Source organism: Artibeus jamaicensis, unplaced genomic scaffold (assembly GCF_021234435.1).
Source record: "Artibeus jamaicensis isolate MK-2021 breed Jamaican fruit bat unplaced genomic scaffold, CSHL_Jam_final contig_1015, whole genome shotgun sequence".
Lineage (NCBI taxonomy): Eukaryota > Metazoa > Chordata > Mammalia > Chiroptera > Phyllostomidae > Artibeus > Artibeus jamaicensis.
The window spans coordinates 17,881,971-17,907,110 of NW_026521194.1; the positions used below are offsets into that span (position 1 = coordinate 17,881,971).

At 40.0% G+C, this 25,140-nt stretch overlaps 1 protein-coding gene across 8 annotated transcripts in view; it reads left to right on the forward strand.

Annotated features, from left to right (window-relative positions):
- The first annotated feature begins 2,978 nt into the window (after positions 1-2,978).
- Positions 2,979-25,140, forward strand: part of CMKLR2 (chemerin chemokine-like receptor 2) — a 36,302-nt gene continuing 14,140 nt past the window's right edge. For 4 of the 8 annotated variants that reach the window (XM_053661632.1, XM_053661616.1, XM_053661729.1 and 1 more), the window contains exon 1: positions 17,907-18,019. Coding sequence is in view for 1 of the 8 variants with exons in the window: in XM_053661616.1 (XP_053517591.1) it covers positions 18,015-18,019 (5 nt within the window). In the remaining 7 variants the exon portion in view is untranslated. The other 4 variants (XM_053661709.1, XM_053661758.1, XM_053661779.1 and 1 more) reach the window with 3 other exon arrangements.

A 25,140-nucleotide genomic window follows, 5' to 3' on the forward strand; every position in this document is an offset into this window, starting at 1 on the left:
GGTCCCGTAAATCAGGAAAAGAGCACAGGCCCGTTTTTCTAGGCTGCTGGTCCCGTCAGCTATGTCGCTGTCCAGGCAGGATCTCCAATTAATCCAAAGTCATGCGGCACCTTCTCACGGTCCACTGGCAAGAGTTCTTTGTACCAAGTTCCAGTCAAAGTCTCTGCTTTCCAGGCCATGCAGCCAAAGGGGGCACCCCAAAGGTGCGTGGGCCCCTTCTACAAAAGCTGCAGGGGTCCACACTCCACCAAAAGCACGTGTCTTTCTTCTTCACCTGGCTGCAGGGATCTCCATTCTGGCAAAGCCGCATGGTTTTCCCTTTCACCTGGGAAAGAGGGGGTCCGCACTCTGCTGAAACCGCGTGGCTATCCCTTTCATCTGGCTGCAGGGTTCCCCATTCTGGCAAAGCTGAGTGGTACTCTTTCACTCTGCTCAAAACTGCATGGCCCTCTCCTCACCTGGGCATTTCTCCCCTCATGTCCTGGAGCCCATCTTTTCCAAACTCTCCAGCAGGTGCTCTCACTCCGGAGCGCAGCCCTTAGTTACATCTTGTGTAGAAGCCACTCCCTTCTCCCTGGCTCAAAACTTGGCCACAGCTATTTAACATATCTATGAAACCAGTTAAAGGTTATAGATATGTTAAATAATCATTCCAGAGGTTAGCTGCAAAACTGTTGCTATGCAAAACAGCTCTCAATGGTCCTGGCTCTATTTGTCTCTTCCCCCTGGTGGGCGGGGGGGTGAGGACATCTTATATGTCTCTCCAATATTTTTATACACTTTGAATTCTGGACACCATTCCAAATCTTTTTTTTGGCTCCCCCCCCCCGCTGCACCCTGTATCACTTTGCCTCTCAATGCTTCCAGTTCTATTACCAAAAAAACCCCTCCAAACTATATAAAAAAAGGCAGAGTCTTGTTCCCAGTAGCACACCATGCCTTTCTCACCTCTCAGGCGCGCATATTCTAAACTCGAAGGGTCCCCATGAGGCTTGTAACCAGGGGATCAATGGACAGCGGCAGTTCATCCTGGGCCAACCCCCTGAGCCCGTCTCCAAGGCCCTTTCTCTTGACTTCTCAGTGAGCAGTCCCCTTGTTGCTTTCCTGCCATGTCTTCTATCCTAAGGCCTTCCTTGTTTCATTGTCCTCTAGCCCAGCCTTATATACTTTCAAAAAAACCCAAAACCCCCAAACATGTAAATTAACTAAAAGTCAAAAATTGTCCTTGAAGTGTCTTTTGTGGATAAAATTGTGCTTTTGTGTGGTTACAGAAAATAACATAAAACTATTAATAAATAGTAACGTTGCTGATGCAAAGCCATGGGAACTGGCAAGTAGATAGGAGTCTTCAGCAGAGAGCTCTTCTACTTGCTACCTCCTTCACTGAACCCGTCTATGCTGGGATCATACTGAGAAATGTGCCAAGACTATGAATAGCGGTTACTTCCGTGGACTCAGGGGACTAGGGGCCAGTGGGAGAGTGTACGTCCTTACAGGACAAGAGGTATTTGTAGTCTGAAAAAGCTTACCCTACCCCATCCCCCGAGGTTCTTCCAGTTTGCTCCCACCCTACCCTTACTCCCTACAGAGAGAATACCCCTTTAAATTTTCTTGACTTGGTCTTGGAGGGGAGGAAAAAGAATTTTCTTTCTGCCTTTCATTGTCCTGGGCTAAGACCCCGTGTAAAAAGACACTAACCGGACAGGAGGAAAAGCAATTTTAATTATGTACATTCAGGAGCCTTAAATGGTGGCCAGAAGACTGAGGATTATAGAGGATCCTCAGCAAAGGAAAGGGATAGGGGCCTGGGATTTCAAGAGCAGCACGCAACTCAAGAAGAGGAAATGTCTGGAAAACAAAGCTTGCCCTGATGGCCAGATGAGCCCCTCAGGTGAAAACAAGATCTCCAGTAGTAGCCCTCCTCCCCAGAGGCAGGCCCCTTTCTAATGTAAATTTCTTTCATAGATGTAGATTTCCCTTACAAAAGGGCAACTTCTACTCTGTTGCAGAGCTGCTTCTGTGTCTGCAGCTTTCAAAAAAAATAATACTCAGCTCAAAATAATCCTTAGGCCGGAGAGGCATATTTTGGGGAGGCACACGATACTCCCCAGTAGTCTCTCACAGCGGTCAGATCCCAAACCGTGTGCTCCTCGAACAGCGTTCAATTAGGCAGCCTGACAAGGTTTCAGGACCTAATAACGTTCGATTTCCAATATCACACAGTCAAGCTGATGTTAGACCTTCCCGGAATAATCAAGTTAGTCCTGCAGAGGGAAGCTAAACACATCAAGGGTTGCTTCCCTTCAGCCTCCACAACTCTGTCTCTGCGAATTTCTGAATTATGAGTCCTGCTTCAGATACACAGACGAGCCCGTATCTGCCAGGCCCACAGGTGAGATAAGAGATAAAAATCCAACCTTTAATTTCCTCTGAGTCTGGAAAGTTGCCTCTCAAAACCTGCCTCAGTAAAGAAATAAAACTAAAATGCATCCTCTAATAATGTGATTCCAAGTCTTCACTGTCAGAAATGCACTAAAAGCCAGTGCATTTGAAGGGCTCTCCTTTGGCATTTCTAAGGTTCTTTTCATTCCATGGTTGGAATGAAATTTAACTTGACTGTTTCATAAGCAAAAGCCCACCCAAACAAAGGAGGAATGGGTGCCTCCCCCATCATTGCTTTTCAGCCTGCGGCACTGCAGCCAACAGCCATGATTTCCATTCAAAAAACCAAATCTCAGCTACACACAGACAAACATGCTGAGCAAAAGAAATAATGTGTGCAATATGCTCCTTGCTTACTTTCTCCTAGAATAAATGATGCATTTTTTATGGAGGGTGGTGTAGCAAGGGAAGAACCACATTCAAATGAAACCCAACATCATTTTCCTCTACAGTGTCATTTCAAAAGCCAGATAAAAGCCAAATGAGGAAACAGGGAAAAAGAGTGCACAGCGTAGCTTTGTGAAAACCACCCTCCATTTCGTACTGCACTGCAGCGGGGAGGTCACACCCAGGCATCCCAATAGCTTCTCTCCTCACAGAAAATGAACTGGTAAGTGCTTCTTGTTTGTTTCTCTCAAACTGATACATTTGCAACTGACCTGAGGAGGATCTCTGCAGACAATTTATTTCCCAAACCATATCATATTTTGACTAACTACCAGCTGGCCAAAGAGAAAAAGGACTCCTGGTAGTTTATGAAAAGTAGTCTATGTGAAGCTTCATATTTTTGGTCCTGTCAAAAGTGTCGAGGGAAGATCATCGCAGGCTTTGCTGCAGCTGCTGATTAAATCGAAAACACTGGAAGAGAACATAAGGGCACAAAGAACTTTTTGTAATTTCCTTGCTTTTACCTAGAAAATGATGGCTCATAAGTGTGGATTTTAAGCAGCAGTGACTCAGAAATAATCAAGTATCATTTGTGCAAAGCCCACTGTAGAGAAATCTAATAGGAGAAAATGGTACTCGGAGATGAAAATTGATTTTGCCCTCCTTAGATTACAAAGTAAGAAAAAGTTCTAAATTGAGTTGTAATGTAGTTTGGTTGCTTTTCCCACCTCTTCTCTTTTTTAAAGATGAATAGCTTGTGGTTCTTCAAAACAAACATTTCTTTGTGGTTGCTCTTTGAAATCTCCTAATCAATTGCCTGTCCGCAGAGTTGGTACCTGGGCCCTCCTAATGAAGCACAAATGGCTCAAGGCAGGGAAGAAGCTGAGCGGAAAGGTTCAGCTAACTCAATTGTGCCAATGGTAGTCAGATAACTGCGAGCAACAATTGCTTTTCGTCTAATAGTTTAGCATTTCCTGCCAATAAAAGCTAATGAAAACCAAATGAAGGTTTGATAACGGGACTTTCATCAGCAATTACTCTCTGAAATTGACCCTTTGCACTTAAAGCAAACTCATCCACCTAAGCTTCCACAAACTTGATGCTAAATTAATCCACTATTATATTTTTGTCTGTTTTGTGGGGGAAAAAAAAGTCCAAGGGACCTTTCTCTGGGTCTCAAATGACCTAGTTCAAGTAATTCCTCTTACCGAATACTTCTCATCATGTCTGCCCATCTTCCAGACACAAGATGGCTTTTGTTTTGTTTTTTTTCTATGGCCGTTATGTATGATTTTACCTGAGACTTGTTTAGTTCACAAACAAATGTCAGACATTTCCTATGTTACTTGACCACTAAGTGTCATCTCCCCGAGATGGATATTTAATGTTTAACATCCCCTCTCCGAAGGCCATGGCACTTGGAGCTAGCTTGTGGAAGTAATACATCGAAAGAATCAGCAACAATCTAAATGCCCAACAGCAGGAGGCTAGTTAAGGAGTTCATTATTTGTCATCTCAATGAAGTGGTTTGCAGTCATTAGGAAATCATAATTTAGAGGGTTGTGTAGCATCGCAGATGGGTGCTTCTAATGTTAATAATGATTATAATAACATAAAAAGTAAATACAGTCGAAAACAGTGTAGAAAATACGCACAACGGGAAACAGTGTGTTTGGCTGATGATGCGCTGAGGGTGACTTGACCGTGTGGGGGGAAGGCCAAGGGCAGGAAAAACTTCCTCTGCCCTCTTAGTGCAGTCCCGGAGGTCCTGTGAATTAAACTGACAAAAGACAAATTAGTGAGAAAAACACACACATTTAGTCACATGTTTATTAATGTCCATAGAGGAGTTCACAGAAAAATGTGACTCAAAGGGAGTTAGAATTTGGGGCTTATAAACCATCTGAATGGCAGAAAAGAAGGTAGAAAAGGGCACTTAAAGGAATACAAATGACTCATTAAGAAGAAAAGAGGGGGAGAAAGGGTGTTTATGGGAAAACTAATGACTTTTTAATAAGAAGAGAATAGCCCTGAATAGTGTGGCTCAGTTGGTTGGGCTTCAACCCACAAAGCAAAAGGTCACCAGTTCAATTCCCGATCAGGGTACATGCCTGGGTTCCAGGTTCAGTCCCAAGTCGGGGGTGCAAACGAAAGGCAACCAGTTGATGTTTCTCTCTCACATTAATGTTTCTCTCCCTCACTTTCTCCCTCTCTTCCTCTCTCTCTCTAAAATAAATACATATATAAATACATAAATAAATAAATACAGAAATGAATAAAATCTTTAACAAAAATTCAGGAGAAAATAGATATGCAAGTTTGTGTGCCATGTCTGTTTAGGTGTGGTGTAAAGAACCAGTCTTCCCAGATTGCTCCCCGGGAGGGACTTAATGACAATTGACTCTCTCTGGAACCTCAAATGCCTTCTGCTAAAAATACTTTTTATGCCACAGTGGTATGCGCTGGATGCCTATGGGTGATACATCCTTTCTCCCCCACTCCTGCCCTAAACTTTCTCTAATAATCCACTACTTTTATAATTTAGAAACCTTATAATAATGAAAATTCCTATCATTTTTCTGCAGGTCACAGAAAGTTAAATCTTTTAGTCTGGTGTGGGCTCCAGTTTTAATTCATCTGGTTTCTTTGGGGATGTTAACTTTAGTAAAGGATTCTGCCTCAAAAAGAAAAAACAAAAACAAAAAAGAAAACTTTCGAATGAGTCTAGTAAAAACCAAGACGCCAATAAAAACTGATAATATAAAAATTTAAAAGATAGGAGAAAAAGTGACTAGTTAAATGAAGATTACTAACATAGCATTCTTTTAAATTGGACAATTTCCAAATATGCTTCAGATCTATGGTTGTGCAATATCTTTAGGCTTGTTTTCATTATTTCTGTTTCCCTGGAGCTCTAATTCTAACTCTGCCTCTAATGTTTTCATGGCTTGAAGCAGAACGAATTCTTGGGATCTCAGTTTCTTTTCCTCTAAAACAGGGATTTTCCATCTTTTTCAACGCATGGCGCCCGTAAACTAATCAGAGAAATTCTGCAGCACATCCCTACTGGTGGGGCTCAGTGGGTTGGGTATCACCCTGTGAAGCATCACTGGTTGAATTCCTGGTTCAGTCCCTGGCTGGGGTGCCTATGAGAACAACTGACCAGATGTTTCTCTAACTCTCTCTTTCTCCCTGTCTTTCCCTCTGTCTTAAAAAAAAAAGAAAAAAGAAAAAAAAGTAAAATCTCAAAAATATAAATAAAGTTCTTTGGCCCACTAAAAAATATATGTTATATTTTTGTCGATCTGACCAAAAAAATGGGTATAATTTTGACTCGTTCACAGCAGGCAGCTCTTGTTGTATTGGCTGTTGTCACATTTTTCTTTGACAATCTAAGAGGGGAAAGAGGCCAGTGCCCCTGACTAAACAGTCAGGTATTGCATGGTTTAACATTCTTGTGGCGCACCAGTGTGCTGTGGCATGCCTGTTGAAAATTGCTGCTGTAAAAGAAATCTGACAAGTTAGATTTAGAACTTGTCATTCCCCACCTTTTTAATCGCTGCTTATGAAGTCATTGCTCTCTGTGATACATGTAATGGGTATTTAGCACATGCAGTAGATACCAAATAAATATTTAGTGAAACACGTCTTTTATTCTGACTACATTTTCATATTTTTCAATGATCATAGTATGTTCTGATTATTCCATTGACGCTCAGATAAGATGGTAAAAAAAATCTCTTCATTGTTAAGGAAAATGGTGTCAATAGGAACAAACTGTACATGATTCAGGCAGAATATTTTGCTGGAAATTTTGTAGTGTTCCTTTCAGCCGTATCAGTCAATGATTAATTGGAAGGTAGAGGGCAGGTGTTAAATGGAACCCGAGGAGGTGGTGGGAGAGCCAGCCACCCAACCTTGGTTGCACTGGCCCCTTGCTCAGCAACCAGCCCAGGTGAATCTAAGTGTGTAAAATGCTGTCTACAGCAATTCTCTACAGGATAAATGCACACAAAGCTTGGTTTGTGATAAAGGAGTTCCTGAAGTCAAATAAATATGGCATATTAGAGCTTTTGAATGGTTGACATATTGTTTTGTTCTGTTTCCTGAATCTGAGTTTTCACCTCCATGTTTAAGCAAAGGGAGAGGGAAGTTGGAAAAATGTGGTTCCTTGTTTGGAATTCTGCTCTTCTCCATTTTTGGAGGGAAGGGAGGTTGTTTCTCATTAACTAAGAGAAGCCACCTTTGTGTGTAACATTCAATCAAGCAAATATTGACTGAACCTTCAGCTACTGTGGTGGAAGAAGACACAAGGATTTTAATGGGAGATTCTTGCCCTAAGTAAGCTTAGAATTGTGCTGTCTGGGAGACAGAATTAAGCTATTAAACTAAAAAGTGTTCAAAGTGTCTAGTACCTACAGAATATGGAGTCCAGAAAAGGGAGGGATGGACGGGGACAGTAGTTTGCCAGGGAACAGTCCACGGAGGAAGTGAGAGAGAGAGGTGGGTATCTGTGTTCCATCGTGAGTCAAGTGAGATGAAAAGGTCTGGACCTGACTGAACAACAGATGGGGTGCACCCACCAGAATTCCTTCTTGGCCTGAGGAGCCTCGTGGGAGAACTAGGAGGGAGGAGCCCAGGACAGGCTTTGACCTCTGAGAGGAGAGAGGATATGAGAACAGCCCACAAGTGAAAGCACAGATCATTGTTTCCATGAAAACATCAGGCCTCAAACAGCCCTATTTCGGGTCTCATTTAATAAAGAACATATTCACAGAAGAGAATTCTCTAGTGCACAGTGCTCCCTCCATCCCAAAGCTCTACCTGGCTTTGACAAGGCAAGTAGCCCGGTGCCCTGGCAGCATGCCAGACAAAGCGTTGGTGCCCAAGGGGAGCAAACTTGTGTGTAAACATGTAATTCACCTCCTGGAGGCTCCAGAAATACTTTTTAGTAAATTTTCTTAAGTGTGATATATTTATTGGGAGAACACAGGGGTGTACCACATCAACTAGTGGGGGCACCCCATTGAACCCTGAATTGGGACTCCAAATATTCCCCCATTTGTGTCCACTGTCAACTGGGGAAAATTTCAGGTTGCAACAGAAATATATTTATACAGCACTTCACATTTTTCACTGTGATACTTTGGAAAACACTCTCGTGTACTCTCCTCTCGGGAATCCATGTGTAACTCAGTTGTGCAGTGAAGGTTCTTATTTGAGTCCTGAAAACCTGCAATACTAGTGCTGCTGATCTACCTGCAGTATTTCAGAATTTAACCAATCCAAACAATAGGGCTGCGCTTAAAGCCAGGCTAACCTAACTAGGCTGGAAAATTCCCCAGTGGACATGAAGTGTAGTTTTAAAATTCAAATCTGAAGTCGAGTTGGAAGAGAATTCAGGCCCACCAGTGCATTAGGTAGGCATTCTTAGGACATCAAAAACAGGAGGCCTTGTTGGCATCACTGATGACAAAATCCCTAGATGACACAATTCCAAGTAAAGTGAAGCCAAGACAGTAATTAATTTCATAACACATAACATATTTAGACACATAAATTCTTATTTAACACATAAAGAATTCAATATGGAGAGGTCATAACTCACCCTTAGAGTCAAACAGAAGCAAAGCAGATCTCCTGTGTGCTTAAAATGATTTCCAATGCTATGCTCTCAAGTTCTAATTGTGCTTTTTTTTTAAATGCAAAAGAATTATTAACGAATGGTCCATGGTCAACCAGTTAATCATCTAGTATAACAACTGAGTCAGTTCAGTTTAGTTCATCAATTGCAAATGCTTTGTTTGTATAGTTGAATATAATAGACCTCATATTCTGCAAAAAGTAATCATTTTAGACCCAGGTAGTAGAATCATCACAAAAGTGCCTCAGGAACACTAGGGGTGGGTGCAGCAGTGCTTGGGAAAAGGCCGAAAATATTAAAAAGGGATGACTTCATGGAGAAGGACTTTGAAAGGAGGTGTATGCAACTTGGCAGTCTGGAAAAGATAGAGAATCCAAGCCAAGGGTAATAAATGTGTGCAGGGTTGAATGTTCATAGACCCAAATTAGCCCTGCTGGCATGAAAAGTAATTTGTATATAAAGTTAGATCATTGGATCTAGAAGAAAGTCCTTATAGATATGACATTTCAGATTGTTCACAAAACATTCTCTTTGGTGTTTTATAATGACAAACCTCTGTTTGAGTAAGAAAAATCTAGTAGTGGAGCATTCTGCTTAATTATATAACTAAGAATTGACATAAAATTTTTCACTAGTTTGCACCATCTAAAACTGATGTCACCCAGCCCTGGTGTGGCTCAGTGGATTGAGTGCTGGCCTGAGAATCAAAAGGTCATTGGTTGGATTCTCAGTCAGGGCACATGCCTGGGTTGCAGGCCAAGTTCTCAGATGAGGGTGTGTGGGAGGCAACCAATATATCTCTCGAACATTGATGTTTCTTTCTCTCTTTCTCCCTCCCTTCCCCTCTCTCTAAAAATAAATAAATAAAATCTTTAAAAAAAACTGATGTCACTCTGACTGGTGTGGCTCAGTGGATTAGGCATGAGCCTGCAAACCAAAGGGTTGGTGGTCTGATTCCTGGTAGGGGCACATGACTGGGTTGTAGACTAGCTAGGTCCCTGGTTGGGGTTGTGTGAGGGGTGACTGATCAATGCTACTGATCAATGTTTCTCTTGCACATTGACAATGCTCTCCCTCTGTTCCCCTCTCTCTAAAAATAACTAAATACAGTCTTTAAAAAACAAAACCAATATTATCTGATCTTGACCATTTTTGACCTAAAAATAAGAAATTAACAAAATGGCAATTTCTTATGCATCAACATGAAACATGGTTACTAATTTATTGCAAATAGTGAGATATGCTAGTATATAATTGTTTTATATAAATATGTGTTTGGTTTGTGTATTTTATTTATGTACATTATACAGTTAACTATATTAACATTAAAACTATATTAAGCATACTACCCTGGTGTAGCTCATTTAGTTGGAGCATCATCCGGTAACTGAAAGGTTGAAGGTTTGATTCCCATTCAGGGCACATACTTAGGTTGTGGGTTCTGTCCCTGGTCCAGGAGCATACAGGAGTCAACCTATAGATACTTCTCTCTTGCACTGATGTATCTCTCTCTCTCCCTCCCTCTTCTCTTTCTAAAAGCAATGAAATAATGTCCTTGGGTGAGCATTAAAAATAAAAACATACTAAGGTTACTATAGTTTTGATATTGAGATATTGAGAAAGCACTTCCTTCTTACAATTTTATTGAGCACCTGTATTTTCTGCACACTGTTCTGTACTTGAGATGTGAGGATGAGCAAAACATAGTACCCGCCCTTGAGGCTCTCACAGTTTAGTAAGGGAGATAAAAATTTTATGTCAATTCTTAGTTATATAATTAAGCAGAATGCTCCACTACTAGATTTTTCTTACTCAAATAGAGGTCTGTCATTATAAACCACCAAAGAGAACGTTTTTTGAACAATTCAAAATGTCATATCTATAAGGACTTTCTTCTAGGTCCAATGATCTAACTTTATATACCCTAACAGAGAGGTTCTGACCAGAGTTAAGAAAGAAATACCTGAAGTCAGACAATCCCAGAAATCCTGGGAGGGCTTCACTGCTTTTGCTTAATTGCCCAACTGCTCTTAGCCACATGGAAATATAATAATAATAGTATCTCACAGGATTGTTGTGCAATTAAATGTGGGAAAGCACACACAGTTGCTTAGCCATTTAACAAGTCCTTAGAAATTGTCAGGTATTACCATACTGTGTTAAATAATATTATGGAATTAGATGTGCTTAATATTTGCTTTCTTTTGAATGTAGTTAGGTGAACTGGTTTTAATTATAAGCAATACATGATTAGACAGTCATATGGTTTTCAGGGAACTAGGTGCTCTTAATAATAATACGGAGAAAATTTTCCATCATCTTTCCATGGAAGTGGAACCTGTTGTCAATCAAAAGTCCTGGTCTGATGAAGTGCCAGAACAAATTTCACACCTCTCAGGAAGCTAGCTTTCCTAGGTAATCAACATTCTTTTAACACCTTTAATAAAAAGAGGTTCTGAACACAGAGTGAATGGAGCTGATGATAATTAAGAACTTAAATTCCCTTCTCAAACTCACCTTTGCCTTCTCAGACAAAAATGAAATATTCGTTATTGTTGGGATATGCCCATGTGTGTGAATGCCTTTGATCAAAACCCACTAAATACCGTCCATCGGTAAACAACAGAAGAAGTAGCTAAAAGAAGTAGAAATGATTGCTGTGAAGGTGGGAAGAGAGGGAGAAAGGAACCTGCTATATTTAAAAAATAGGCTTTGTAGTTATTATTTGACTTCAAAAACTACATTGTATATTACTTCCAAAACCTTCTAAAAACTAACTTTAAACAATAGGAAAGGAAATAATAAGGTTTTATGTAATTTTCTGTAAGAAATGATTATAAGTGACATTGGGGTCTCTCATTATACACGGGAGTGCATCATATACAGCAAAATACGGCAGTCTTTCCACCAGGCAATGAAGATTATTGAGATCTGCTCTTTGCCAGACACTGTGATAGGCCCTGCAATGGAGAGGTACACTGAACTGCAGCCTGGTGGGAGAGGGACATTTCACCTAATGCACGTTCAAATAAATCATGGAAAGTTGTGAGTGAAGCGTGTAGAGCAGGGATCCAGAGTTCAAATGTAGGATAGGCTTGTGGAAGTCAGGGATGAGTTTGTTAGGAACATAACATCTGAAAATACAGCTCACTCTTCAGAATCGTTGGTGATTTTCTCCTTAATGCCAAAACCACTAACAAATTCAGGGAATAAAAGCTTAGTCAAATCAATTGTTTGGTTACTTCATGGAAAATACTAAGCCGATATAAATTATGTATTATATTGCCCAAGTGCGACGATAATATCAAACATGACTTTTCTGTTTGATTGTCATTCTGCCTCACATGGGCTTTCATTTCATTAACTCTATTCAAAACACAACCAGTCACCTCTGGAACGAATTTATCCTAATCAACATACATACAAAATATATAGTTAATTACAATTCCTTACATGCACTGGCCAAGAAGATGGGGAAAATGTAGAAGATGGCAAAATGCTAAGCTTCCTATCTGGTCGGCAAGGGATGCCTGGCTCTGGAATGATATCTTACTCATAGACATGGCACTTCTCCATTGTTTGCCTTTTGTTTTTTGAGAGATTGAATGGGAAAGGGGGATTATAGCACACAGGTGAAGCTACTTGTTTGGTACGAGGCATGATATTATACTACTCTATAGAAGTGATATTTTCAGGCCCCGGATGGGTAGCTCAGTTAGTTAGAGTATTATCTCCATATGTCATGGTTGCAGGTTCAATCCCGAGGCAGAGCATATACAAAAATCAACCAATGAACGCATGAATAAGTGCAACAACAAATTAATGTTTCTCTCTCAATCTCCCTTCCTCTCTTGAATACAAAAAGAAAGATTGTACAGGGTGTTTTTCCATTTTTACTTTATATTAGAATATTTACAAAAACATTCACTCATTTATTTCAATCTTACATAAATAAAACCTTGGTGTAAAAAAAAAGTCGGATCTCTTTTCTAGCCATGGCAAATGGAACCTGCTTGAATCCTCTGGCTGCTCTTTAGTAATTTCCTAGAGAATGACTATTTTTTTTCCTTTTTATGTTTTTCAGTAAATGATCAGTAAATAATTTATTCATCAAATTTAAGGGAATACCCCAACAGAAATTTTTGGGGGAGAGATGGCATTTTCTCACTGAGGCCGACAATGGATGTGTTCTCTGGCTCGCTGTATTACAGCAGTCGGTGAGATTATAGCAAGAAGCCCAGCTATGTTGTACTAATCTTCCTCACAAGAAATGAACTCATCGACACAAATCATTTGATGCAAAATAAATAAACTCCTTTAGTAGAACATTGTCACAGGATCAGAATGTTCTGCTTTTGGAAAGCGAGGAATGAGCATAACGCAGCTTTACCGTAGCAGCAGGAACCCCCTGTTGTGCTGCTCACAGTGGCATCTTTCGGCCAGTGTTTTGTCTTAGGATGAAACACATCCAAAATGTTATCTAAACCAAGCACAAGTAATATCATCAAACGAACCTCTCTGATTAGAATCATCGGTCATTAGATGAACTAGAAACCCAAGAATTTGCTACCTTTCAGCAAAGTCATGTGTTAGTTATGTGAATTATGTCATAATACACCCTTGTGAAAGGACCAGTAAAATAAAACAATAACAACATCTCACACTTCTTTGGGTGTTAGTATGAAGCAGGCACTGTCAGTGGTTTACTGATAGGCTTTTCCCCCTAGATCATAGATGAAATAACTGGGATGAATTGTAATTAAAAAGTCATACAGCCCTGGTTGGTGTGGCTCAGTTGGTTGGAGCAATGCCCGATAACGAAAATGTTGCAGGCTCCTTCCCAGCCAGGGCACACACCTAGGCTGCGGGCTGGCCCCGCACGGGTGCGTGCCGCCACCCCTCCACCCCTCCAAGGGACGCACTCGGTCCCTGGCCCGCGTGCAGATCCCCGGAGTCCCGGCTTGTAGGACAGGAAATCGGTCGGTGCTTCTCTCTCACACGGCTGTTTCTCTTTCTCCTTTCCCCTTCCTCTAAAAAGCAATGAAAAAAAATATCCTCAGATGAGGATTTTTTTTAAATGATACAATACATATGACCACTCTTTTAAATATCAGTATTAGAGGGGAGGAAAAAAAATAAATGTCTTTTCCTCTTCCCCTTCTAAATTCTTAGCTAGAGTTCCTGCAGCAAAAGGCAGATGAACGCCTTTATTTTACTTTTTGTTTATTCAACTGTAACCAAATAAATATAAATTTTGTATTATAGATATATTTAAATTTTGTACTAATTTTTATTTAAAGGACAGAAAAGCATACACACTTATTTGATACAAGTGTTAAATGACACAGGACCCTTCATAAAGAAGGCTTCACAGTGAAAACCTGAAGAAGCAGTTAAAGGTGAGGGTTCTCACACAAGGTCAGGTAGAATGTGGAGAGCCCTGCAAAAGTGCGTTGGCCCAGAAGGGTCCCGAGGGAAGGGTAGTAAATCGGTAATGTAGCAAGTCCTTTTTTTAAAAAAATATTCCTCTCTGCTCCCTCTAGCTTCAGAGATAAGGATGTTCCGTTGCCCTGGGTGCAGGAGAGGCACCTCTTGAATGTGGGCTTTACGACCTGCTTCAGGAAAAAGTCAAAAAGGCCTTTTTAGCCCTGACCTGTGCTCAGTGGGTCCTGCAAAGCGAAAGGCCGTCCACTGATTCCCAGTCGGGGCACATGCCTGCGCTGCAGCTTCGGTCAGGTCTGTGTGCACCCGAGAGGCAGCCTGTCGATGGTTCTCTCCCTCTCTTTCTCCCTCCCTTCCCCTCACTCTAAAAATAAATAAATAAAATCTTTTTTTTAAGAAAAGGCCTTCCTATACCCACAGCTTCTCAAATTTTTTCAGCATAAAATAGATAACTGGCCAAAGTGCCATATTTGGGGGGTGGCATGTCCTGCAGCCCGTTGGAATCTGCTGTTGGATTGAGGGGAAGGCGGTGAAGTAGTACCTGCAAATAAGAAAATAGGAAATAGAAAAACACTTAAAAACGAGGTAAAACAGGAAAGAGGAGACAGGAAAGGAAATTGCAGCAGTAATAGATGCCTGTATCAGGCCCTGAGCTTCACTTAATTGCCTCATTTCATCCTCACAGCTGCCCAATAAAGTAAATAGTATTATCCTTATTTTACAGGTGGAGAAATTGAAGCTTAGAGCTTTTAGCTAATTTCCTAAGGCCACACAGGTAGGTGAAAAATGGCCCTGCAATTAGAAACCAAGGTCTGTCTGACTCCAGGGCTTTCTCATTTTTAACTGCTATAAATTACTGCGAAGAAATGCCCGTGATTGTTTACATGGAAGCGCTCGCTGAGAAGGGACTGGTGGGAAAGAGGGAGGTTTAACAAAGGCAGAGGGCAAGGCGACAGAAGAGAAAGAACACGGACGGGTGTGCAGAAATAAAACGCAAGACTGTGTAAACACCCTAGAAGCATTTAGATATCTTGAGGGCAAGTGGAGGCAGGAGCGTCACAGATTAGATATAACGGCAACTTCTTTGGGGCTGCTGTAACTTCTCTTTATCCTGCTTTGCTCGGGCAGATGGTATCCTCAGGCCAAGGAAGACATTCTGGGTTCTCAAATTGCACTCAGGCAAAGCACCACATCTAACCAATTGTTTTGTTGTTTGTGGATGGCTAGAACATTGGTTAGCTCCCTTGTTGTCTGAGTAAGCTGCAGCAGGGATTCAAGTGGCCTCCGTCGAATTGCAAAAGAAAAAAAAGTGAGAGGTGGGGAAGGGAAAGCTGAACGTATTTGATTACTGTGTTAATGTTCTAGTTGTGCAAAATGATTACAGTAAACTTGCTTATTGGTCCTCATTTCCAATAAGGAAATGATCCTTAACCATATTAAGGATCTGGGTTCTGATGCCCCATCTTTAGAGAGAACAGATAGGGATGAAGGGAAGGGAGTCCAGGGTCCCTAAAGAAAGAATTCCTCTGGGCAGTATCAAACTTGAAGTGGCATCAGAATTCCTTCCCCGGAAGCCCTTCCCTGCTTGCCTCCTATTGCACTTGAACACACGCTCTCCGGATCCCCCTCCCTCCCCTGTTCCCCTAAGTGAGCGCTTCCCCACCCTGATGTTCAGTTCCATCATTATCCTAGGAGTGGAAGGTAAATTGAGGTTTTGGAAATTGAATAGGCCAGAAAGAAACTTCATGCACAGTTTTTAAAGAAACCTTACCACATGCCCACCCTTCTCTCTCTACTCTCAGTTCTCCTCCAAAAGTCAGTCCAAAGCTTTTGGACTAAAGACTTATTAAAAAGAATTTTTTTAAAAACACCAAGCTCATACATACAAGGAACAGATTGGTGGTGTGGGGAATGGAGGAAGTGGGTGAAGGGGGTCAAAAGGTACAAACTTATAAAATCAATAAGTCCTGGGGATGTCATGTACAGCATGGCGACTATAGTCAGTAACACTGAATTGTACACTCGAAAATTGCTGAGAGAGTAGATCTTAAAAGTTCTTATCACAAGAAAAAAATGTGGTAACCATGTATGGTGATGGATGTTAGTAGCCTTGCTGCAGTGATCATTCCACAATATATACAAGTGGCATATTATTTTGTGGTATATCTGAAAGTAGTATAATGTTATGTGTCAATTATATCTCAATAAAAGAAAGAAAATGAAAAATAAAATAATTTTATACAGGTACATTATAAATCATGTATAAATATAAAATGAACATGTTTCAAAGGTTTTTACTTTATTAATTATGAGAGAATACATAAAATACTATATTTAAAAGGAGAATTCAAAGTATCGCATGTATATACACACCATCAGGAATGCTGAAAGGAATTTATAAACAGTTGCAAAACAGGCCGGTACTCACAGGGCAATAATCAGTTGCATTCCACAGGACACAGTTTATTTGGATTTCTATGGACAAGGATCATTTGCAGGAATGTAAGTTGTGTACAACTTACACAACTGTAAAATAAAACACCTCACAGGCAACGGCAGACAGAACCTGGAAAGATACACCAGGTAGAATGCCCAGGAATCTTTTTGCCCATTTTGAAGTCCTTTACAATTTTTCCTGACAGAGAGACCCTACATATACTGGAAAAAATCGTGTTATTCCTCTTCACATGTAACACAATACAAAAAATACTAAACAAAAACCCGTAAATTTCATTAAAAAAGTAAGATATCTCTTTTCCAGAATTTTGAATTGCAAAGCTATTGTTTTACTGCTTCTGCGTTGCTGTTTTAACTTAGTCTGCTTTTGGAATAGTCCTCTCCTCCTGTTAGCTTAGCTCTCAGTCACATTGGTGACCTCTGTAGTAAAGTCCTGTTATATACCCAACCTCAGGAGAGGCCAACAGCTAAGTGTTAATAAAATAATTCTAAAAAGAAAATGAGCCCTGACTGGTGTGGTTCAGTAGATTGAGCGCAGGCCTGTGAACCAAAGGGTTGCTGGTTTGATTCCTAGTCTAGGGCACATACCTGGGTTGCGGGCTAGGCCCCCAGTAGGGTCTGCACAAGAGGCAACCACACACTGATGTTTCTCTCCCTCTTTTTCTCCCTCCCTTCCTTTCTCTAAAAATAAATAAATCTTTAAAGAGATATGTAAAATCTTTTAAAAAATAAAATAAAGAAAATGGAGAAACATATAGCACTCTCACTGTAAATGGGGAAAGTATCTGAGCTAAAGCCCAACCGTTAGTCATTTCTCAGAGCACCTGCGACATGCCGTAAATCCCGTCTCCCGGTGCACCTCTGTGTCGAGGCCACAGCACTGATTTCAGTCCTGATGTCCTGCTGCAGTGTGCCGAGAGGTTGAGCAGTGTGGCCCTTGAAACACAGTGTGAGTTGCCTCCTTGAAACCACTTCAGGTATTTGCTGGCTGTTTTAGTTAAAAGGATAATTTTTATTATTCAGTGCAAAATGACTAATTATAAATCTAAACAAATTATTTCAAAGAAAAGTTGCCTAGGGAGCCAGCAGCTCTTTTCATTTGAAAATGACAAGGCAAGGGCCAGACAAGAGAATGAAAATGAAAAACTGAGGGCTCTGGGTTATCTTTGTTCATCTTTCTCTGTGTCTGAGCTGCGAGTGGAAATTCAGAGTGTAGTGAAGGAGAATATTAAGAGTCCCCTGAGATGACAGGAGCGTGTGTCTGAGGATGACACTTGTCCTTAGGACTAAGTCCCGTTAGCCACCAGTACTGCCAGCAAGCCTCCGGTGTCTGCCTGGAGCTCACAGTCACAGCAAGGCAGTTTTGCAGTTAACACACCCGCGTCCATTAGGACAAAACTGATGCAATGTATTATTTCCGCATCTATTTAGGTTCCTCTCTGTTGTTCCGATCCTGATTTCTGCATTCTGACTCCTGACTCATCGTTTCCTGCAGCTTCACTTATTTCTGGTTTCATTGAGTGAGTATTGACACTTGGGTAGTAAATAAGCTATATTTTCTGACGTGTGGCTTCATATAGCCTGTGGACCTCTTCGAGTGTGGTAGAACATCGTTATCCTGGTTCCAAGTCAGCCCGATCCTATGTGGTGAGTCCTTCCCGCCCAGGCCCTCAGCTGCAGCTGCACCCCTCGCCTCCAGCTCACTTTATACCTAAGTGCCCTGCAGGGCTTGCATTCAAAAAGCTCTCTGCCGCTCCCTCCAGGAATCTAGCAGCGCTAACTCGAACATGTCCTGGCTCGGGTTCGTCAGTTAATGACTTTATTGCTAAAATAATTCAGGATTCAGATTCTCCTGACTTGCTGTAAGAAAGAGAAAGCAAGCAAAAAGTCAAATCAAGTTTAATGCTGGCTAAAATGGTAGGGGCTGGAGTGTAGTAAATCAAATTGTTAACCTACAGGAAAACCATATTTATTCTAGGTCTTTCTCACTTGTTCCTTTATAGGTATTTCTTGACCATATTTCATGTTCTAGAAATTGTTCTAGCAAAAAAAAAAGAAATTGTTCTAGCAACTAAGGATATAGCAGAGCATAAAAAGAGAGAAAGTTTTGGTACTTCAGAGTTGACACTGTACATCTAATGAGGTTTCTAAAAGGAGGTAAATAATTAATGATTTAAGAGTTCAGTTTTATGGAGGGGAAAACTTTAAGAATCTAATTGGTATGCTAATGTATGTTCTCTCAGTTAATCACAGATAGAGTGACCATTAAACTCGGAGCAGCAACTTGAAATAAAGGCAAAGTGCTCCAGAAGGTATAGTCTTGCAAATCTCATACTTAAGCAATAAGGAACATCCGGGCCCCCATATTCCCCCTCCAAATTTTATTATGAAAATACTCAAGCATTCAGAGAAATTGAGAAAATAATGCAGAGAATGGCCTTATACCTATTACCTAGATCAATTATTAACATTTTGCTATTTCTGGCTGATCTGTAATTCTTTATATGTGATACACACACACATAATATATATTTAAAATTCTTATTTGAAAATAATTTTAAGATTACAGAAAAGTTGCAAGAAAATACAAAGACCCCTCCTATGTCCCGTTTCCCTAGCCTGTAATAGTTTTGCTCCATTTGCTTTTATGTTCTTTCTATGCATGTTTGTATGTAGTTTTTCAGAATCTTTTCCCCTATGTATTTCAGTGTCTGTTTTTTAAAAACAAGGACATTCTTTTATATAACCACTGTATACTTATCAATTACAGGAAATTTAAAATGGATTTAATATTTTTATCTAATCTACAATCCGTATTCCAGTGTTGTCAACCGGTCCAATAATGCTCCCTTGGGCATTTAATTTGTCTCCTGCACAGAGTGTAGTCCAGAATCATATGTTACATTTACTTGTCAGGTCTCTTCAGTTTATTTTAATTTAGAACATTCCCATAGTCTGTCTCTGTCTTTGATCACACTGGCTTTCTTTTTTTTTTTTTGCTAATTTTATTTTTAAAATTTTTTATAATATATATTTATTGTTATTCTCTTACAGTTTTCCCAATTTTCCCCCTTTGCCTTTCTCCTTCCAACCCACTCCCACCCCAGGAAGGAAACAAAACTTTGAAAAAATGTGTTCCTCATTTAGAAATTATTTGATGTCCATTCACATCCCAGGTGGAGTTATCCTGGAAGACTCTGAGACAGAGTTTAATAATCAGACATTTATTAGGTTGTGCCCTGTCTGTGTGTGGAAGGTGGGTGGGTGGGGAGCAACTGGGCGGGGTGGGGGGGGGAGAAATTGAGCTGCAAGGTGGGACTGACCATAGCAGACTTGAAAGCTAAAGTGGGCCCAGCAGAATTGTCTCCCGTTGGACCAGAACTTGTCAGGCCTTGTACTTCCATTCCAGTGTTCATTGAGGGACATGACCTTGGGCAAGGGCAGGGGTAGGGGGGCTTCATGTAGTAGCAGCAGTCCCTTTAGCACTGCTAGCTGGAGGCTCTGTCTTGCCTGCTTTCCCACGAGCTAGGGCAACAAGTTTTTTCTTGAAGGAGGAAGTGTATTTCTGTTCATCATGTTTCGTGATAAGAATCAGGGTATACATTCCCAGCTTGACAACTGCAATGTGTATGTAGCTTTTCTGAATCATTTGAAAAATTTGTAAACTTCCGCCCTAAAAACTTCAGCACTCAATCCCTGAAAAAAGAACATTCTTCTACAAAACACTATTATTAACACACCTAAGAAAATGAAAAACACTATCTTAATAACATCCAATCCATATCAAATTTCTACAATTATTCTCAGAATACCTTTCAGAGCTTTTTTTTTCTTTCATAGCTTTTGAAAATCAGTATCTAATCAGTGGTCACATATTACTCAGTTTTTGTATCTGTTTTCTTAAATCTGGAATAATCCCCATGTTTATTTTTCTATGACAAACATTTCATAAAGAGACCAGGCCTGGTATCTTGAGGAACTTCCTTACTTTTCAGAGTGTTTTTCAAATTTGAAAGTAATAAGGCAATGTCATAAGAACTGAGAAAAATCCCCTTTGCTTTTTTTATATGACTTTAAGTACTTAGTGAAGATAAAACAATTTTGAAGGATGTAGGTAGGCTATGTTTGCTAGAGTAGAAATGGAAGTCCTGCTTTTGTATTCATTATTAATTAAATAGAGTCACTGCAGAAGTAAGGACAGAAAATGATTTATTATAGCAATTTATTATACATTTATAAAATTGAATTAACTCAATATGTGTGCGTGTGTGTCCAGGTTCCACTTAATCGTCACATCTTGGACAAAGAATGAAACAAAATTAAAAGCTGCTTAGTTTGTTTTTTTTTTTAATTTGCAATTTGCTAGTAAGAACAGTAAATGAAAGAATCATGTAATCTTATCCAATCATATTACATTGTACTGCAATCATATTATATTGTTAGTAAAGCTTTTTTAGTCTTTAAATGTTGCTCTATCATTATAAACAGCTTTAATCCTCTTAAAATATGACTCATTCATTATAACAAATTAAGAAATATATGAGACACAACCATCTTTTGGATTATTTTCAAATAGGCTTCTTTAATTACTATCCTTCCATTGAGCTAGTTAAGAGTTTTCTGATCAGAAATGATTATATCTCTGCTGTATATTTAGTAAAAATACTTTTTTATAACTTGTCAGTGCTCACCACCTTGTCAACCAGCAAGAGTGTCTTTCTTCCTTCCTCCTTTCTTTTGTCCCTTCTTGTCCCTTTTTGTATGGAGAGAATTTACTGTTAAAACAATATTATAGGACTCATTTTCTATTCATGCTCAGATGTAATCTATAAAAATTGAATGGGAAAAAAGTCAGCTGGTTACCTCAGTTGGTTAGTGCGTGATGCTAAAAATTAAGTGGGAAATTTACTTTTTTTAAAAATTTAATTATTGTTCAAGTACAGTTTGAAAATTTTCTTTATAAAAGAGCATACAGCCCTGGCTGGTGTGGCTCAGTGGATTGAGCACTGTCCTGAGAAACAAAGGGTCACCAGTTTGATTCCCAGTTGTGCACATTCCTGGGTTACAGGCCAGGTCCCCAGTAAGGGACACATGAGAGGCAACCACACATTGATGTTTTTCTCCCTCACTTTCTCCCTCCCTTCCCCTCTGTCTAAAAAGAAATAAATAATTTTTTTTTAATTTAAAAAGACTATACAATTTTATATGGGAGAAATGTAAGACTAAAGATTTAATGCTATGAGTAGGATAAGACATAATAGAGAACAGAAAGATTTTGCCTGTTTGAGCCAATCTAGTTAGATTCAGCACCATGCTTTGAGTGCCCTTTCTATGTAAGTCGCTGTATTGGACTGTTTGATGAGCCATAAATTTAATTGATTTATTGGTCAATTCATTCATTCACTCATTCATTCATTTGTATAGTCCCTAAAGCTAAAGCAAGTTTAGGAAGGAGGTGGTAGAACAATGTATATTATTCCATAGGAGTTTAACTGTTAGGTGGGTTATAATCTCCTTAAATTTCATAAGCCCAGTTTTTTAGAACACCGTGCTCTTTGGGCCATGTGGTTTTCAGATGCACAAAGTACGCCTGCCTATTCAGAGTCCCTATTGAGGTGACATTAGCGAAAGTAACAATGTAAGTACCTCAAGCAATTCTTTCCTCCACAAAAGCAACAAAAAACTGGCAACGAGGCCAGAATCCGCTTTTTCAGAACTCTGGAAATTACTCAAAAGCCAGCAACAAGTGTTTATTTAAAAAGTGAGAAGGCGAGGAAGAAAGGAAGGGAGGACTAAAGGAAGGAACAAAGGAAGGAGGAAATAGCTCAGTCTCAGTGAGCTCTGTGGCATTTTTAACTTGCCCTAGTCCACCTTGGAGTCTTCAGCTTTGGGACAGTCTTAAAAACTAATAGCCTGAGTTCAAGGAGAAGACTGGCAGCCCGGCAGCCCCTTGGAACAACACAAAGGAGCTGGAGCTCCATCAAAGCTTCATTCTCAGAGAATTAATATATGACCTGTTTGGTGGCTCCCAGAGAATCCTCATTTACAAGACTGTCTATATTGGAGCTAACTCAGAGCTCAACCATTGTGAAAAGTTTTTTACCCATAAGCATTTGTCAAAAATAATTACAGGCAATTATTTAACTTTGCAGCTGCTTAAGGTGATGGATATCAACTGGGGAAAGGCATTAAAATAACAAAAAAGCATTAAAAGAAAAATTGGAGAACAAGGCATTCAGAGGGGCTTTGGAAAGCTGTGTCACATACCTGGGAATCAAGATGGCCACACTCACCCTGGCCGGGTGACTCAGTTGGCTGGCACATCATCCAAAACACCAAAAGGTTGTGGGTTCAATCCCTGGTCAGAGCACAAACAGGAGGCAAACCAGCGGTGTGTGTTTCTCACATCAATGTTTCTCTCTCTCTCCCTTCCTCCCTTTCTAAAATCAATAAAACATAGCCTCAGGTGAGGATTAAACAAAAGAGGGAGGCCACATTCATGTATAGGGTGTGCTCATGTCCAGAAACTATGTAGTCAAGACCTAAAAAGGCCCTAAGCTTTCATCTCTGGATGACTTGAGGCTTTGTGCAAGGAGAGAGTGATGGTTAGGGCCAAACTGAAAGTGTGCCACTTGCACACCCACATATACACATGCACGAGTCCCTCCTCAAACACTTGGAGAGTGATTGGTTCCAAGCATTTCAGGAAACTTTCTGGTCCAACATTTTAAATTTGTGCCCTACCTGGTGGTAGCAACAAAGGGAAGGCTACAGGGGCCGTGGGACAGCCAACAGCTTTGATGTCTCTGGATTCTTGCTACCATTTCAGTTCAGGCCACTAAGGATATTCCTTCCTTTCTCTCCAGCTCAGCCATACATTTAAAAAGATGGTTTTTATGTCTTTTCCACAGATTTTAGAGTTTTTAAAGAACATCGAGGTAATTATATTGTAAAAAGTGTAACTCCATCCAGCTTTTGAGCCATTCCTTCCCTATTGTTGTCTTTGGAAGGATCTACTTGTACTGGATTATAGTAAGGGGCATGAGCTGTGTAGACTGTAGTGGCTGCATTGCCGGGGAGTCCCACTTGTCTTTTTCTACTATTCAGCCTCAGAGCCAGGCTTCAACCAGCTTCCATTTTCTCTTCTTATCCTGGAGGGGACCCAGGAGCTCAAGACATTCCCCTCTCCCTCAAAAGCTGACTCTACTACCCATTTCTCTGGCCACGAATCTCTCCAACTTCCATAGTCTCTGCTCCACAAATATTTATCTTTATCTTAAGGTCTTTATTATTAATCACTGGAGAAGAGTCAATAATAGAAACAAGATCAATATAAGAGGCTTATAAGCATTTTGTAATTCTACAAAAGGTCTTATAATCATGGTCCAAATTTCATTCTGTGATGAGTTCTCATCTTCCAGTTGCCTTCTCTCATGGAGTTAGTTTATTCAGGGTTAGGTGAAGAGCCGAGGCACTACATTTGCAAAGATGACCCTTCTCCCCAAACCAAACATGTGACCAAACCTGTGGTTGTAATGCCATTGAGACAGAACAATGGGTCCTGCACTCTGGAGGACATTTGACACCTCTGATTAGGTATCAGATTGAATGATACCCAAATCAGTCATCCTCGGTCCTAATCAGGAATATTACGGGCATTATTTTATAATTCTCTATTGGTATATGATCAAAATATCTAAGTACAAAATAGCTTCTGATTGTGGACCCACTTTTAAATACCTGCTTTTATCCCCTTCTGAAACTTAGGTTTGACTTGATATATGTTAGAATTTTTTACTCTCTACTCCTCATTTTCTAGCTTTTTTTTTCATATTTTCCATTTCATTGTCTCTCTGGGTTACATTTTGGATAACTTCTTCAGATGTATCTTCTAGTTTACATTCTCTCATCAAGTAGGTCTAAGCTTCTATTTTACGTATTCACTAAATTAAATTTCAATATTAAGTTTTTAATTTCTAGAAGTTCTACTTCACTTTTTATAAAACTTTCTTGTCCCAAAGTTAGATATTGTGCTTAAAATTCCAGTAGTTATCAGTACTTCTGTTTTTAGTGTTTAGGTTGTGTAAAGTGTTCTGCTAACTTTATGTTTTCTTGTATATAGAATGAGGGAATTAAATTAAATTACCTCTAACATCTCATCCTGTTTTAACAATGAGTCTGTGATCTGTAGCTACCCTGACTCCACCCTCTTTCAAAGAGATTAAAGAATGGAAATTGATTATTAAAGGGAGAACTCCCATTCCCGAACAAATAATGGCAAGTTGAGAAAGAATGAAAGTAACAGGAATAGCAACCAGCAATTTGGGGATAATGTGGGACACCAGGAAAATTGTGTTCCTTCTCTGTACAATATGCATGGAAGAAATTTCATAGTGTCCTCTCGCTTTACCCTCCATGCCGCCCAAGTCCTCTAAGAAACTTAGCAGAGCCATCACTGTGTATATGCATTGACTGACAAAAGACTGGCTAAGCCACAGAATCAGAACTGTACATCCTGACCGATAGCCAAGAGAGCCATCAAACTTCATCACTAAAACATTTGAGTAACCACAACATAGGGTTTCAGGGTTACCAGAACTTAGACATCATCAAGTCCAGTCATGTTTAATTGCTGATTTCCTGCTACGAAACCCTCAATTTACAGTTGCCTCATGAAACATCTTCCAGTATGAGTAATGTGCCATCATCTGACACAGGTTCATGTAAAAACAAAAGCTCCATGGGTTCTTTTCACTGGTATCCACTGC